The sequence below is a fragment of the Drosophila nasuta genome, chromosome 3 (genome assembly GCF_023558535.2).
Source record: "Drosophila nasuta strain 15112-1781.00 chromosome 3, ASM2355853v1, whole genome shotgun sequence".
In the NCBI taxonomy this organism is placed as follows: Eukaryota; Metazoa; Arthropoda; class Insecta; order Diptera; family Drosophilidae; genus Drosophila; species Drosophila nasuta.
The window spans coordinates 6,811,421-6,827,364 of NC_083457.1; the positions used below are offsets into that span (position 1 = coordinate 6,811,421).

The 15,944-nt window shown below is 38.4% G+C and overlaps 1 protein-coding gene across 1 annotated transcript in view; it reads right to left on the reverse strand.

The window, feature by feature from the left end:
* Nucleotides 1-281: 281 nt before the first annotated feature.
* LOC132790112 (potassium voltage-gated channel subfamily H member 8) overlaps nt 282-15,944 on the reverse strand; it is a 63,807-nt gene continuing 48,144 nt past the window's right edge. Inside the window, exons 11-17 of the mRNA XM_060798548.1 lie at nt 15,152-15,343; nt 14,895-15,013; nt 14,069-14,149; nt 8,765-8,860; nt 6,955-7,108; nt 6,418-6,542; nt 282-4,026 (exon numbers count right to left, since the gene is read on the reverse strand). Of these exons, the coding sequence (XP_060654531.1) occupies nt 2,011-4,026; nt 6,418-6,542; nt 6,955-7,108; nt 8,765-8,860; nt 14,069-14,149; nt 14,895-15,013; nt 15,152-15,343 (2,783 nt within the window). The 3' untranslated portion in view covers nt 282-2,010. The remainder of the gene's footprint in view (nt 4,027-6,417; nt 6,543-6,954; nt 7,109-8,764; nt 8,861-14,068; nt 14,150-14,894; nt 15,014-15,151; nt 15,344-15,944) is intronic.

Genomic DNA, 15,944 nt, shown 5'->3' on the forward strand with positions numbered 1-15,944 from the left:
CGTTAGATATACATCTACATCCACACACACGTGGCATAACATAGTCTCACTTTACTTCGCCAATTGAGTTAATCGCATTAAAGTAAACCCCATATGCATAGCACATATGTATGTATGCACACAATGTGTATGACAACCAAAAAAGTAAAAGAGTAAGTAAAGCTGCTTAAAAAGCTCAATAAATCAACCCAATTAATATTAAAGTCATTGACTGAATTTGACATCAAGTTTTATTGTTTACTTTGTTTAAATATTGAATATTTCATTTGTTCTTTTTCTTTTTATGTAATAACATTAATTAAAACATTTAAAAACGTTCAAGAATTCCCCGCTGAACTTATTGACCAAAATCTTTAACATAGATAGAGTATTTATATATATAGTATATATAAATATATTATTTTACTTTATAACTACAGTACATACAATTACAATTGATGCTGCTTATGCTTAAGCTGAAGTTTCGTCCGGTTAAAACACATCGAGTATCTGTATATATGTATTTCTTTTTATTTTTTTGTTTAATATACAAGTACATATAAAAGTCGTATGTACTTTTTGTTTAAATTTAATATAGTATTATCGTAGAGTGCCTTACATCGAGCATAGAATGAAGCACAAGTCTTTATAGTTTGTTGGGAACATTTACAATATGAATATACATATATACAATAAACGTTTAGAAATTTACAGAGTTCCTTACTTTAGCGGTAATTATACCAGATTATTCATTTATCAACTATCACTTAAGAGTATTAACATTGAATTTTTTACTTAGTATTTACACCTTATCAATTTTCATTGATAGTTTCATTGGCATTTCTTAAAAAAATAGATGATGCATGCCCCTCTAAACATTCTACAGATATATTTTTGAAATCACAAATTCAATTATTTTACTTTATAAGTAAAATAGTAATTTCTTGTTGTTGTTCATTTTTTAGCGCAAACGATTGTCAAATAACTTACATTTTATTTACTTTGTTTATTTATAAATAATTTATATATTCTTCGCTTCACTTTTGTTTATATATATTTTTTCAACCAGCTAAAAATGTATATCTTACACGCAACCTAACTATTAAACTTGACACGAATTTTCTCAACATGTTTAGATTTAATTTTTAAATTGTTCGCAACAAACATAAAATCTATATATGTATATAGATGTTTCCGTATTATACATAAATACACCAATTTTCCTGTAGTTGACATTTAACATTCAGATATATTATATTTTTGTTTATATGCATTGAATTGGTAATACTACTATTTTAATTGCAATTGTTTTAATATGAGAGTGTTATGCATTAATGCAATGACAGATAAATATATTTTCGATTTATTGAACTTTTCTTTTGCACTTCTTGTTGACAGCCCCTAAGATAAACTTGAGTTATTTGCATCATCAAAAAATAGAATATGTTTGTGATCATCTGATATGCTATCAATTAATATGTATGTAGTGTTAATGTTGATCATTTGCTTACACTAAATTAGAAGTTCTTTGAAAGCTACTTAAATCTTAAATTTTATGATCAATTGTAGGCTGAGGATATGAAAGTAATATCGGAGCTTGAAGCAAATTTCTGCGACTAACTGAAGCAGCTGTCGACAATCAGTTTCGTTAGTTAATCTAGCTCTCAGCATCAAATTAAGCAAATCGAACAAAACTTATTTACTGCTAAATTGATAATCAACCCGAAGTCTGCTAGTTGTGTGTATATGTGTGTGAGTTTTAGTGTGTTGTATCTGTATCTTAAAGATATTAAAAGTACAAGCGTCTTCGTATTTCAGTATTAATTAGGAAATAAATCACGCACGTCGGCATGCATGTAAACGAATACACGAATACAGACACGTCTCTCTCTCTCTCTATCTGTCTACATATGGCAAACATTGGAGATGCCTCTCAACTCCCATCTACATGCACACGTCCGTCCCTCTCCAATTCCACTGCCAGCTGCCAAAACACAAATGCCAGCCATAAACAATGTTCGGTCGTTCGCCTTATTTGACGCTGGGATCTCTGAGGGAGCGCGTGGATGGCAGACCGCGAAGTCCTTTCTCCAATTTGTCCGCATCGCCGGCTGAAAAGCGAAAACTCATTGTTTGTGCCTGCGTCTGGTTAACGCCCAACAGCACACGACTTCGCTGCTGTTTGCCGTTGCTCGTGGTGTTGCCCGTTGTCACATTCGTGGCAGTGACAATGCCAATGCCATTGCCATTCCCTGGCTCACCGCTGCCCACATCAACCATGGCGACGCTGCTGCTGCGTGAGCCGCGTCTCGGTCCCAACAGTTCCACACTTTCCTCCTCATCATCCTGGCCATAACCGACAGCAGCTGCCACCGTCATGGGCATGGCCAGGGGTAATTTGGCTGGCGGCGAGTACTCCGCATTCGCCTCGGACAGACGGCGATATTCGCCGCTGCGTGAGTGTTGCAACTTCCATGAGGCACGTCGCGTATTTGCCACACTGTGCGTGCTATTGCTGCAGTGCACCGATGCATTGGTGGTGGTTAGATTGCCGGTGCTCTGAGAGACGAGGCAATTTGAGCTGGAACTGCTGCTCGACAGACTTGAGTTGCTGCCTCCGCTGCCACTGCGTCGCATGCTGCGTTTGCTGCGCTGCGGCTGCTGCTGTTGCTGCTGCTGTTGTTGCAACAACTGCTGTTGCTGCTGTTCGTGCAACTGTTGTTGCTCTTGGCCAACCAATGCCTGTTCTTCGGTGCTCAGAAGCGCATCAGTGCTCTTGCAGCAGCTCTGATGACTAACAGAATGCTTCATAGTCCAGCGGAAGTCGTTGGAATTCTCATCATCCAACGGCGGATAGACGCGTCCTGCCGTTGGCGCTTGAGTGCCCAGCAAACGCTCCTTGGAGCTGCTTAAACTCGGCTCCACGGCCAGCGGCGAAACGCACTCATCGATTGTATTCAAGGGCGAGATTTGCAAGGTCTGCTTCTGTTGCAGCAACTCGATTTCATTCTTGATGGCCGGCTCAATGCCCAGCAGGCCGAGCACTAAACGCGGATTTGCCAGCACAAAGCGCTCGAAGGTGGGAAAATCAATGCGATAGAAATCGGTTTGACAGCTGCGACTCGTCTTCGTCGTGGCCTCCACACTGGCCGGCGAAGCGGCCTTCGAGCTGGGCGCCGTGACCCTGGCAATCGATGGTTGCAGCTGCATTTCACGGCCCCAAACTTCGGGCGGATGTGAGAGGCAACGTTGCATTGCAGCAGCCTCGCTGGCTGCCATCGCCAGATTGCCATCCATCAATGGCACATCACAGCCAGCAGCCAAACCCAGACGTTGCCCTGCGGCAACGCCACTGATGTTGGGTATGGAGCGAGCGGGGGGAAACTTGAGTGAACCATGAGAGTTCATCGCGGCCGACGATGAATAGGTCATTTCCTGTAGGGCGCTAATGGCATTGCGCACCTCAACGCTCAGCTGTGCGACATCCTGATGCAGCGTCGATACCTGCGAGTCAAGGCGTTCAAGCGAAGGCCGCTTACCACCGCCACTGCCCTCCTCCTCCGCGAGGGGCTCCACCTCCTCGAAGGAGCCGCGATCCAAGCTGTTGGCCATATTCAAAGGACGCTGTCGCTTGTTCGTCTCGCGCAACGTAATCAAAGAGCGACCACGCTGATGTAATCGCTGATGCCGCGGACTACTCATGCCCAACAGCGGCGAACGGCTGATGCTGTGATGAGGCGATGGGGAGGCGGACATCGGGCCACCGGCAGCAGCTCCAGCGCCGCCCGCACCACCGCCATTGCCATTCTCCTTGTCCTGTTCCCCGGCGCAGTCGCCATCCTCTCGATTCTCGTCGTCCTCACTAATGCTGGGCAATGGAAATGTGGGTCCAATATCTGATTCCTGATTCTCGTAGCCTTCGCGCAAATTGAACGTCAAGTCGTGCTGTATGTCGTTGGCAAACTGCTGCTGGTACTCTGGATAAAGACGCAGAACTTCTACCAGACCGCCCATGTGGATGCACTTCAGATCGCAGTAGGTGAGCGCCTGTGAAGCGGATAGAAAGAAAAACACACAGAGGAAAATGTTATGAGCATTTCATGCTAAATGTTTATGCAATCTTAACTCGACTGCCCGCAGAGGCCAGTAAACTTGAAAGAGTTCTAGCAGCAAGCCTTCTAGGCAAAAGCTAACAAAACAAAAGTCCACTCAATTAAACATAAGCCCTAAAGCAATATAAAAAACTATTTCAAAATGTATTTTAGTATTTAATTTGAACTGAAGATTTTAAAGATTTTATTTTTAAGAAGTTATTTAAGTTGTAAAATTAACCAAATTTACTTATTTTTTTGCCTTAAATTTATTTTTAACTTGTAAATTCAATTATATTTTTTCTTTGCATTTTTAAGATTTTTTATTTTTAAAAATAAATAAATTTGTTAATTTTCACCTATGAACATTATTTTTCGATTTTTATTTTAATTTTATGTTGATAATTATTAAAGACACATAAAATGTAACTAAAACGAACTCAAGAACTTTGTAGAGCATTTCGTGGCCACCTTGCGTATACTTAATCTTGTGCCGCATGTTAATATTGACGCCCTGGCGTCTTCTTTACACGCTCAAGTGCACCATCTTGGCACACACTCACCCTCGCACGCCTTCGCACACAAACACAATGACGAAGTACGAGCGCACACATTAAGCTTAAGTATCACTCATACGCCCCGTTGTTGTTGTTGTTCTCGTAGTCGTTGGCTGACTGCCACTTCTGCTGTACCTGAAGTGATGCCTCACAACGCCAGCTGTTTGGCTCTAGGGCAACACACACATCCACACACACTCGCATACACACAGACAAACACATTTAAAATGTCTGCGTTTTATTTGGCCAAGACACAGCAGACATGCAAATAAACCTGGCACAAAGCGAAGGAGAACGCGAAAGCAGAGAGGCACAACCAAAAGCCAAAGAAAAACATGCAAAAATAAATGACTATAAAAAAGCGGCAAATAATGCGCGAAGTATTTTCCATTTTCCATTTCCCAAATTCCCATTTGCCCCGACTATGAATTAATTGAAACGTTTTCCCACTAATTAAGCGATCATCTCTCAATTAAAATTTGAGCAAATTGCCTGCGGTTTCTTTTTTGACTGCTGCTCGCATTGTTCCATTAATTAACTATAACAGATAGCGAGTGCAAATACAAGAGTGTGTTCGCCACATAATTCCTTTGGCTTTTGTGGCAACGTTCCAGCCACTAATAAAAAAAAACCAAAAAAAAAAAATTGTGTGAGAGAAAATAATATTCAAAGAAAATATTGAATTTGCCACGCAGTCAAGTAGAAGGAAAAGTCGACGTAGATACAAACACGGGTGTTCTTAAGTTATTTGAACCATCGTCGCCGCCATCGACTTCGACTTCGCATTCTTCTTTCCCATCTTCTTCGTCGTCTGCGCTCAGCCTGATAAACTTTACGACAGGCAAACAGACCAACAAAAAAAAATGATGAAGAATGAAGAAAAATAATGAAAATAAACAAAACCGGTAAAAATAACAATGCCAAACACTTAAAGCCCAAACTGCTTTAAAAGCCAAGCTCTGAGCTCGATAAAAATAAAATTAAAGCGCGTATTAAATAAAAAATTCAACTAAAAATAAACAACTGCAAATAAAAATAAAGATAATATAAATTCTATTTAATTACGAGTCCACGCAACCCGTCGAGCAATAGCCTAACACAGGGCCACGGGCACGCTCGACTTCTAACTGCCCGAAGACCATAACCGTAAAGTTTACTCAGCGTTGGAATACAAAGAAGCTGCAGCGAACAAGTGCAATGACATGGGCTTCAAGTTTGCGCATGAACTGTAGATTATTGTGATTAACTAAAAAGGCAGTTTGTTGTACGAAAATTATCTAAATAAAGGTATGCTGATGGTTCAAAAATGTTTACAAATTTAGCAGATTAAATTTCATATTACAATGGCATTTGATTAATGATTAGAATAATGAATGTTTGCATAAATATAATTAATCATTTTATAGAAAAAAAAATTTAGGTGAAGAGCTTGAGTGAATTAAAAGCAAATGTTTGAAAACTTTTAAATTGTTTTGTTCAAAATTAAAAATGCATAAAGCCACATACAATAGAACTAAAAATACGACTAAATATGTTATACGAACTATAAAATATTTAAAGACAACAAAACAAGGAAAAATAAATCAAAGCCTAAATGCGGAACTAATTGTTAAAGTCTATTAAACAAAGGTGCTTAAGAAGCACATGAAGTTCATCCTTGACTCAACTAGCTACATTAAATCTACTCTCTGTTGCGTCTATATACAGCTTCTGCTGTCATAAAATGCTTACTCTCATTGTCATTTAATAGCCACCTTCGGCCAGTGTCATTGAGGGGGTCGATAACATACCTTTATATCGCTGCTGCTGCGAACGACAACATCCTGTCCAGCGCTGTTGGTGGTGGCGGTCATTTGTCCGTTGCTGGTCGCAACCAGATGCACATTTATATCCGAGCCCACGAGATCGCCCTTACCTATAAGTGGGGTTGAGAGTACGAGTGTGAGATGGGTATTTAAAAAAAATATATAGAAAATAAAAGATAGAAAACAAAAGGTCAGTCGCTAGGCAAAGAATCAATAAGCATAAAAATAGCTGCTATTTGTCTAGGCAACGTCGTGAATGAATAAATAAGCAGCTGCCTTCGCCTTCGCCTGACTAACGTACAAATGAATCCCTGTGAATCTCTCCGCCACAACATCAGCATCGAATAGGCGAATGAACTTCAATGTTTGAGTTCAATAAACGCCCCCAAACAAAATAAACACAATGAGAAAACATGGGCAATTTAAGCTTCAATGCGAGTTGAAAACTCGAAAGTACTCGTGTATAGTACTTCAAACGCTTAAACGCGAACGCCACTCAATCTAATCATAAAGAATACTCACCCAAAATGGCAACAACCATATCGTCTTTGATCACCTCCATGGAGCCATTGCACAGATAGTATATATAGTTGAGTGCATCGCCTTTGTGTATTAAGTATTCGCCGGGTGCACAGAAGTTTGTCTTTATGTGCAGCGACAACAATTTCAAGCAACCCTGCGAATGACAAATAAATATAAATACAAAAGTGAGAAATGCGTGAAAATACGATTTGCGCTACAGTTTGTAGTCCTTGGTCAAGAGCCAGAGAGAGAGAGAGAGAGAGAGAGAGTGAGTGAGTGAGAGTCAGCATTTAGCATAGCTACGAGTCAGTTTCAGTTCCCTGGCAAAAGAAAAGCGAATCACTTGCAACACGCTGTTGTGACAGAAGAGGCTTGCGGCTCCACGGCCACGAAAAGTGGCTTAAAGCGCGCTTTTTGCCGTTGAGTGGTTTTTGTTTGCCATCTCGAAATAAGCTTTATTATTATTTGTCTGTTGACACAGCGCATTGTCATTTCTTTTACTATTTCACCAACTTAACTTACAGTTTGCCAACTTGCTCTAGCTCTCGCACTCCATCTTTTCTTCAACTACTGTCACTTCATTTTTCAGTCTATCTGTCAGCTTATTAAGCACATATTTAAGGACACTGTCAAGACTTAGCTTCCGCTTACAGCTAGATTATATTGTGTTGAAGTATGTGCTACTTGTGCTGAGTCTCTTCAAAAATTTCTTGCGAAAAAAAACAAAACTGTAAATAGCTCATCATAACAAGCTAAGTGAAGCTCTCAAAATTCCAAGAATGGTTTCGCTGGCAAAAAGCGAACAATAAAGGAATGAAGCACAACTGTGAATGCCTTAGATTATTAAGTTTGCAAGTCTTACGACTTTCTGACATTGCGAATTATTTGCCCTTAACACTTCCTTAATCAACCGAAACTGCGGCCAGGTACGAAATCTGCAAAACTTAAGTCATTCGCAAAGTACTTGCCAAAAGTTGAATAATTGTTTTGAGATTTTCTTTCTTTGACTTTCGCTTATCGTTGCCTTCTACTTGGTGCTGAGCTGCAGCGTTCAAACTATAAACTTGTCTTATCAGAAGGACTCGCCCGCAGAGCGCACACAAAAGTTGTCAGCTAAATGTTTGAGAAGCTTTCCGGATTTCATGTGCAATGACCCTGTGGCAATAATGCAAGTGAGGCTTAATTGAAAAATCAATTACCCTCCATACATGCCCATACTTTTATTTTAGCACCATTTGCCACACACAAGCTTAGTGTGCCACAATGACAAGGGTATTGACATTGTCGTCTACGATAAGCATCACAATTCGCACGGTTGCATTTCGCTTTCACTTGTCCCAATCTCTCTCTCTCTATTTTCTGGTTGTTCTCTTTCTAACTTCCTCTTTGCGTTCACTTTGTGTATTGCTGTGGCCAAAAGTTTTGCCTAAAACCTTTTTCATGCTTCAGTTGTTGCCGTTCCCGTATCAAGTTTGTTGCCCAGGAGCCACACACGCGCAAATCATGCGTTGTTCGGCTCAAACTTTCACCTGTAACTGTAACTGCCATCTACATGTATGTGATTGTGTGTATGTGTGCGGGTGTGTAAAATGTCTGCTAAGCTCGCAGTTGACTTTTGCCTGCCCCGTTTAAGTTAGCTGCCGATTATTTCAGCAATGCCATCAACATCTCAAGTCCATTTGTCTGGATGGGTTTTCTATAGCTTTTAAAACGTCGTCGACCCCCAGCAAAATAAGATGAAAAGCACAAGGGAAAACACACACACACCTACACACACAGCTGTTGGTATGCATATAGTACACATACGTACCTGAGAGGCAGCCTCAAATATCGGCAGCTGTAATATTTCACGATGTAGATGCATGGAGACATCGCCACGCAGCTCCTCCGGAAATTCGCGCAGCGTCTGAAAAAAGGGACACACAAGAGAGCGAGAAAGTGGATGAATATAAATGTGAAGAGAATGTGTGAGTACGACACAACAAGTAGAATGGTAAACATGAGTGCCAAGTGTCAAGAGCCCAAAACTTACATATCCTTTAAAGCTACACACTCACTCACACATATATACTCTTGCTCACATACAGGTGTAAATTGAATTGTAAAAATATATTTGACAATTTTTTTTCGCCATGCAGTTTTTCCCGCCATTTTCTTTCATTTCTCCATCCGCAAAATAAATATCTTTGTATCGGTGGCTTTCTTTCCCCAAGGTGAAACAAACTGTTTTTATTTATTTTTTTGTGCACTCTTCTGCTTTTCTCATCTTTTTGGGATGAAATTGTTGAGAGGATTAATATGAAAATTGAAAAGCTTTTGCGACTTGTTTGTTTACAGTTTGTTTTCTGTGGTCCGCTTTCCATCCACTTTCGCCTGCTTCACTTGGGCTTAGAGACCCGAAACGCAGGCGTATACGTACTCTAGAGAATATATGTACAATACCATCTGTTGTATCGTTGAATTGTCCTCAACGCGCTGCGCTGAATGAATGAATGTATATTATTCATATTTGAGAGTGCGTATTCCTGACGTAATTTGTTTGATAACATGCCATAAACGAGATGCGTAAGTAAACATTTTGCTCGTGAAGGAGAATGAAAATTTTGTTCTTGCGCAAAAAACACATGACTTCATAAACAAACAAACAAACAGGACAAAAGCTAGCAAAGCAGACAGATGGAGAGAGAGTGAGCTCTATGTCAAAAAGAAAACATTGATTCATGTTTTCAAGTTGCAATTGAAAAATGAACAACACAACAAAAGAAATCAGTAAAGCTTAAACAGCAACTGAGCACTCTTAAAGCAGGAAAATGGTTTCTATTCACATATTGTTGTTCTACTTTGCTGTGAATACAAACAAAAATGACATGCACATTTTGAGTTTCATTTGAATATAGTCTTTATTATTATTATAGAATTTAGATGCAAATATTGAGAAAATATTTATCGAAAATTGCATTTCTATCACACAAATCACCCAAAGTTTTAATTACAAAATTCTATCAAAATAGATGACGGCTTGTGCTTCATTGATGCCACTAGAACTATGCCACGCATCGCCGCACAACTGAAATGTGCCTGTCTATATGTGTGTGACCAACTGAATATTTGCGTATTTGTGGAAATTACTAGTGTGTTTTGTGGCCATTATTCAAATTGACATAGGCCAGAACTTTCCAAAAAGAAGCAATACAAACAAGTGGCGAAATCTAGCAATATTAATTGTAATTGGATGAGCGAACTTATTGTACTCTATAAAAACAATCTATCATATTGCATTAAGGATTTAAAACCATTAAAAGTAAAAGTAATCTCTTAAATCAAAAAAGAATTACAAATATTAAAAATGTGTATAAAAAGGCAAGCTAAACAAGTAAAAAAAGTATAAAAGTATTAAATAGGAAAATAATTAATTATATAAAATGTGTTAATTCAATGATAATTATAAGCAAAAATCAATTTGAAGTAAATTGAATATGTTGAAAGAGAATTAATAATCATAATAGTATTTTAAATGGAGAATTGACAAATTCTAGAACACGTGTTAATTCAATGATGTATTAAAGCAAAAATCAATATGAAGTAATTTTCTATATTTCATTAAAATCCCTAGCAAAGAGAATAATAATTAAAATATTTGATGCCAATGAAAAATTAAAGTAGTTTTATTATTGTGAATCTATTCAATTGGATTAAAATATAAGTAATGTATTCATCTATCATTTCTCCCAAATTAACTTAATTTGGAACTGGCGAAAATATGTTAAACACTTAACCACATTTAATCTCACTATTAATTGAATTCAATGTAAGCACATGAGTAGTGAAAAGCAAAGCTGAATTAAGAAGCGTTTAAACCTTAGAGACAAAATGTTTCGCTTCTCATGAGCTTAAGCTATTTTTCGGCAAGTGTAGAGTATGTGAAAGCAATGGAAATATGTGAAAAGTTAAATAAGTTTTCGAAGTAAGATTGTGTGGGAGTGTGTTTTGAATATTTACTTATTTAATGGAACATTTTCCCACAGGGCAGAGCACTGCTGAATTGTTATTTATGTGTGTGTTTCAACCACAAGATCCAAAGAAGTGTAAAATATTTTACATTAATTGCGTGCGATGGCCAAAAACTTGCCCAGCCTTATGCCGCCATTAAAGGCAACTCAAAAAGGGGGCGTGTTGGGGTGGGGCAACAAAACTAAACGAAAGGGGGCGTTACAATACTTTTTGGGCATGTAAATTACGCGCAAACACGCAACACACACACACACACACACACAAAGGCTGAAGAGTCTGGGAGGCATTGAAGTGAGGCAGTCTCTGACATTTTGCCAGTTAATTTCCATGCGCAATAAATTAACAATTTAATTTACTGCCTGGCAACTGGCGCCCCATTATGTATGCTATATATTTTGTGCGTGAAAAAGTGTGTGAGTGAAAGCGTGTGCTTGAAATATGTGTGAGTATGTTAGTGTGTGCATCGGGCACACTCGTAATTCATGCTTTTCCAATCTAATTCAATTAAATTTGATTTCCAACAGATTTTTAACAAAAAGCTTATACAAATTTCCGAGCAAGTCAATAATTATATCAGTTGCATAAAGGAGCTGATTTAATTGAAATACGTAATTTATAAATAAGAAAAATATTCTGAAGGATCAATCTAAAGGTTTGTGAAGAAAAGTTCATAAATAATTTAAAAGGAAATATTATACTTGAAACAACATTATTTCTTTGTAATAAAATAACACATTATATTATATATTTATGTGCCATTTGATTTCTAATGAATTAATTTCATCAACAGACAATCATAAAAGCCAATCAAATTAATTTATTTGTAAAATAGGAAATTGTTCTAAGAAAATACATTTTTAGAAAAAAAAAATAATTATCAACATTTATGAAGTATTATATTATAAGATAATTTATTATTTAATTGCCATTATTAAATTCATCAGCAATCAATTATAAAAGCAAAGTAAGTGGACTAATTTATTACATTCAATATTGTTCAATTATTCATTTATTATTTAATTTCCAATATTAATCTCACCAACAATTAATTATTAGAGAGCCAGTTTTATTGTCGTATTTGCAACATAAGAAATTATTTAATTTGGTGTAAACTAATACCAACTAGTATGAATTAAATTTAACTGAAACCTCTTCAATTAATGTTGGATTTCATTTAAATAACAATCCCTAAAATTGTTTGCTACTTAGCTGGGGATAAATGCTCCAACAAGTTGAGCTCGCTTTAGACACTAATTTCCACTGCAAAACAAAACACGCACACACACATTTCTATAGAAGCTGTACTTATTCAAATGTTTGAAAGCCGAAATTAATTAGACATGCTCGAATTTAGGTAGGAGCAATTGTAAGCTCTGTGCTTGTCAGACTTGTACGAAAGAGAACTCCCCTCTCTCTCAGAGGTCTCAAGCGGACTGACTAACTGGCTGATGAACTGACTGATGGACCGACTGACTGACTTGGCAGCAGCTGTCAAGAGCTCAGATAGCCAAACTTCAAAGGGCCGTCGTTCATTTGAGATACGAGCTCATGTACATGTTGTGAATTAGCAGCCCAAGCAATGCGCTAATTAATTTGCAGCCCAAGGCAATCGAATTGCACCGAACTGAATATAGCAAAAAACGAAAAATCAACAAAAAAAACTAAGACCATTGATAATTAGCAACTCAGAAAGTGCACTTCATACAACAATTGTCGTTTATTGTCAATTTGCAGTTAAGGTAGCATTAATAGTTGTTCAACAACAATTGCCCTTCGCTTCGTCCTTGCAGATACTTTTTTTGCGTGCTGTCAGCAGAACAAAGTTAAGCAGAGCGTGACCCCAACTAAAAGTTGGACTATAAGTTAAATGGATTTACCTCCCGCTGCTCTGAAGCAAACAAATAGAATTATGATTGCTTTGCGAAAAATAAATGCTTAAACTTTCCGTTAGATATTTCAATTAAAATGAACATTAATGTCGAGAAGAGTAAAATCAATTCATTTGCTTAAATGATGCATTCAATGCATATTCATACTTATGCAACGCGATATTCAATTTCGAGCATTCGAATGAGAGCACTCGCTCGCTATCAAGGCAAGCCACACAAACCACCTGCTGGTAGCTTTCGTAGCTGCGAGAGTAGCTCAATAAGTTGTTAAGGATTTGGTAGCATTCATGTATTCAGATACCCGCTACCCATAGATTTTTGTCATATCCATCTACATCCATCCCCGAAAATATAAAAATCGAATGGTTAGCGTATCTTTCAAGCTTAGTATAGTACATACAATTATAATATGATTCTTCAAAAATGTGCTTGCCATCAGAATCGAATATTTTATGGGAAAAACGGTTGCTGCTGTTGGGTCTTAATTGACAAGTAGGCCTATTTTGAATGTAATAGTATTTCCTATATACAAAATATAACGTTGGTATATTTTAGTATTTATACTACACTAATAATACCAAAATATAACCTTATATATTCAGTAGTTGTCGGTATATTAATTTGGTATATTCTATGAATAAGACCCCAGTTGGGGTACCTCGGCTGTAGCTTTCGTATTTGTTAATATACGAATTAGCTGAATTAGTTGATAGTAAAAAAACAAATAGATATTCTTTCATAAATGTATTTAGTCTTTGTTTGCTGTGCTCTTTTCATACAAGGCTCTAGAGGACTTACTTGGCATACACTTTAAGTTATCAAAACTACCATTAAGCTATAAAAATAATTTGAGCAAACATATTACTCTGACAACCGCCTGTCCGAATGTGAACAGTAGCATATATCTATCTGCCTTCTGTCTGACATGCAATCAAAGTGGATTCAGTCTTTTGCCATTTAACCCAATGCCAATCAATAAGTCACATGAACGCAGACACACATACAGACACATAAACACACGTATATGAACGATACCCTACAGGCATTTGCTTAATTAAAGGCACAGACATATCAAAATACTACGAATACGGGAGTCAAGCATATTCGAAACGAATGGCAAAGATTTCATGCTGTGTCGACAACTTTCGGGTATGAATGATTTAACATATGAACAACCCAGGTTGAGTGGACTATGGATGGATTGGTCTGCTTACCTCGTAGATATCAATGCCATGGCTGAGTGACCATGACGTTTGAAAGTAGTCCTCAATGCGCTGCTTCAGCTCCTTGGGCATCTGTAATAAACAAGAGAAGCAGGAGCACATACTCGGTAAGTATAAAAAGGAGAATTAAATATGAATTAATTTATGTGGATTTCTGCTGTTGCAGTAAGCTAATGAGTTCGACGTTCTTATGTGCATTCGTTCACTTCATTTGCATGTATTTTCGAGCAGCCTCACAAATGCACTTAATTACGCTGCGCTGCGCAGCGTGTAACGTATACGCCATGTGTGTGGTGTAGTGTATGGCATCTAATGGAGCTTCACGTTGCGGTGATATTATGACTGCACGTGTCGACGTGGTGTGGCGTAGCGTAGCGTCGTCTCATCAACAGGTTGAAGAACTTTCGAGCACGTCTCGAAACTAAACATACATTCTCGTCGTCGTCGACGTCCTCGCATCTCTGTTGGCAACCACAGCGCACATCCTCCATCACCACACAGCTAACTCAATCGCTCGTTTATGACCTTGTGCATGGCATCATAACCCGCTCTGGCTAATGGTGCGTATGGCATATGGCCAATGTGTGCTGCATTTCAATAAAACCGAGTTGCTTGCACAGTTTGCTGCTAAAAATTAATTTCCTTGATTTTGTCATCGACAATCGACAGCTGATGAGTCGCACAGCTAGTTTGAAGTGTCAATTTGTGGCACTCAAAAAACAATGAAGATATATAGAACAAATCCAAGAAAACGGCAATTCACGCGTAAATGCCTCGCTGAGGGAATTTAAGGTTTTGATACGCGTGTGATACTCACATTATGCAGAGCCACGAAATCCTTCAGGTCCCGCCATTTGCTCTCATAAAGGGAGCGACGTGAGTACATGCGTTGTATAATAGCCGTCACGTTACCGAACACCACAGCATGCATCAGAGCTGAGACGAAGAGAGAGAGAAAGCGAATACGAATTGTCTCAGAAAATAGTAAATTATGATTTCGCATATTTAATATTATGTCGTCTGAGCACAAAAAGAGAGAACGATGATGATGATGATGATTATGAGACTACCTACCGCCAATCAACATCATTATAATGGTGAAGACCTTCTCGGCCGTTGTATTCGCCGACACATTGCCAAATCCCACCGAAGTGAGGCTGGTGAATGTGAAATACAACGCAGTCGAGTAAGTTTCCGCCGTTGTCAGTATGGCAACGGAGGCATTCTTTCTCTCGGCGAGCAGCTGCAGCCAACCTGTGAACAAGACTTTAACATTTTAATAGGACAAAAATGTAAGAAAGCAGAAAATGGAAAGAAGAAAAGAAACCAAAGAGCTTTATTTAGTAAATCAGGCACATGTGCCAAGTCTGTGAATGTAAGTGGGAATGTGAATGTGAATGTGAATATGAATGTAATTGAGTTGCTTATTAAACTGACAATGAGTTGGCCAAAAAACTTTCCTCATTCGTTTGACGCTTGACTCTTGGCTTTCTCTCTCTCACTCTCTATCTCGGCCCGTCCATCAAAGTATCAGCCAGTAAGCTGTCAGAGGGCATGGACATGCTACGATACGATTCGAGCGTGTCAAATCCGGCTAACTGTTTAGGCCAAAAGCGGCGGCACAACGGAAACGTCTAGAGCCTTGTGTGCCGTCAAACGTCAAGCGGCAAACGGCAATGGCAAATGGCAGTTTTCTGAAACTTTTTGCTGCCTCACTCACACACTCTTTCCCTTATTTTCTCTTTCCACAGAAACACACACAGAGAGTGACTGTGAGCATTTAATGTGTATCATGTTCACAGCATATTGATGTGAAAAGTAACTGGCAATTTGTTGCTTTTGTATGTGATTTTGCCTTGTTGTCAGT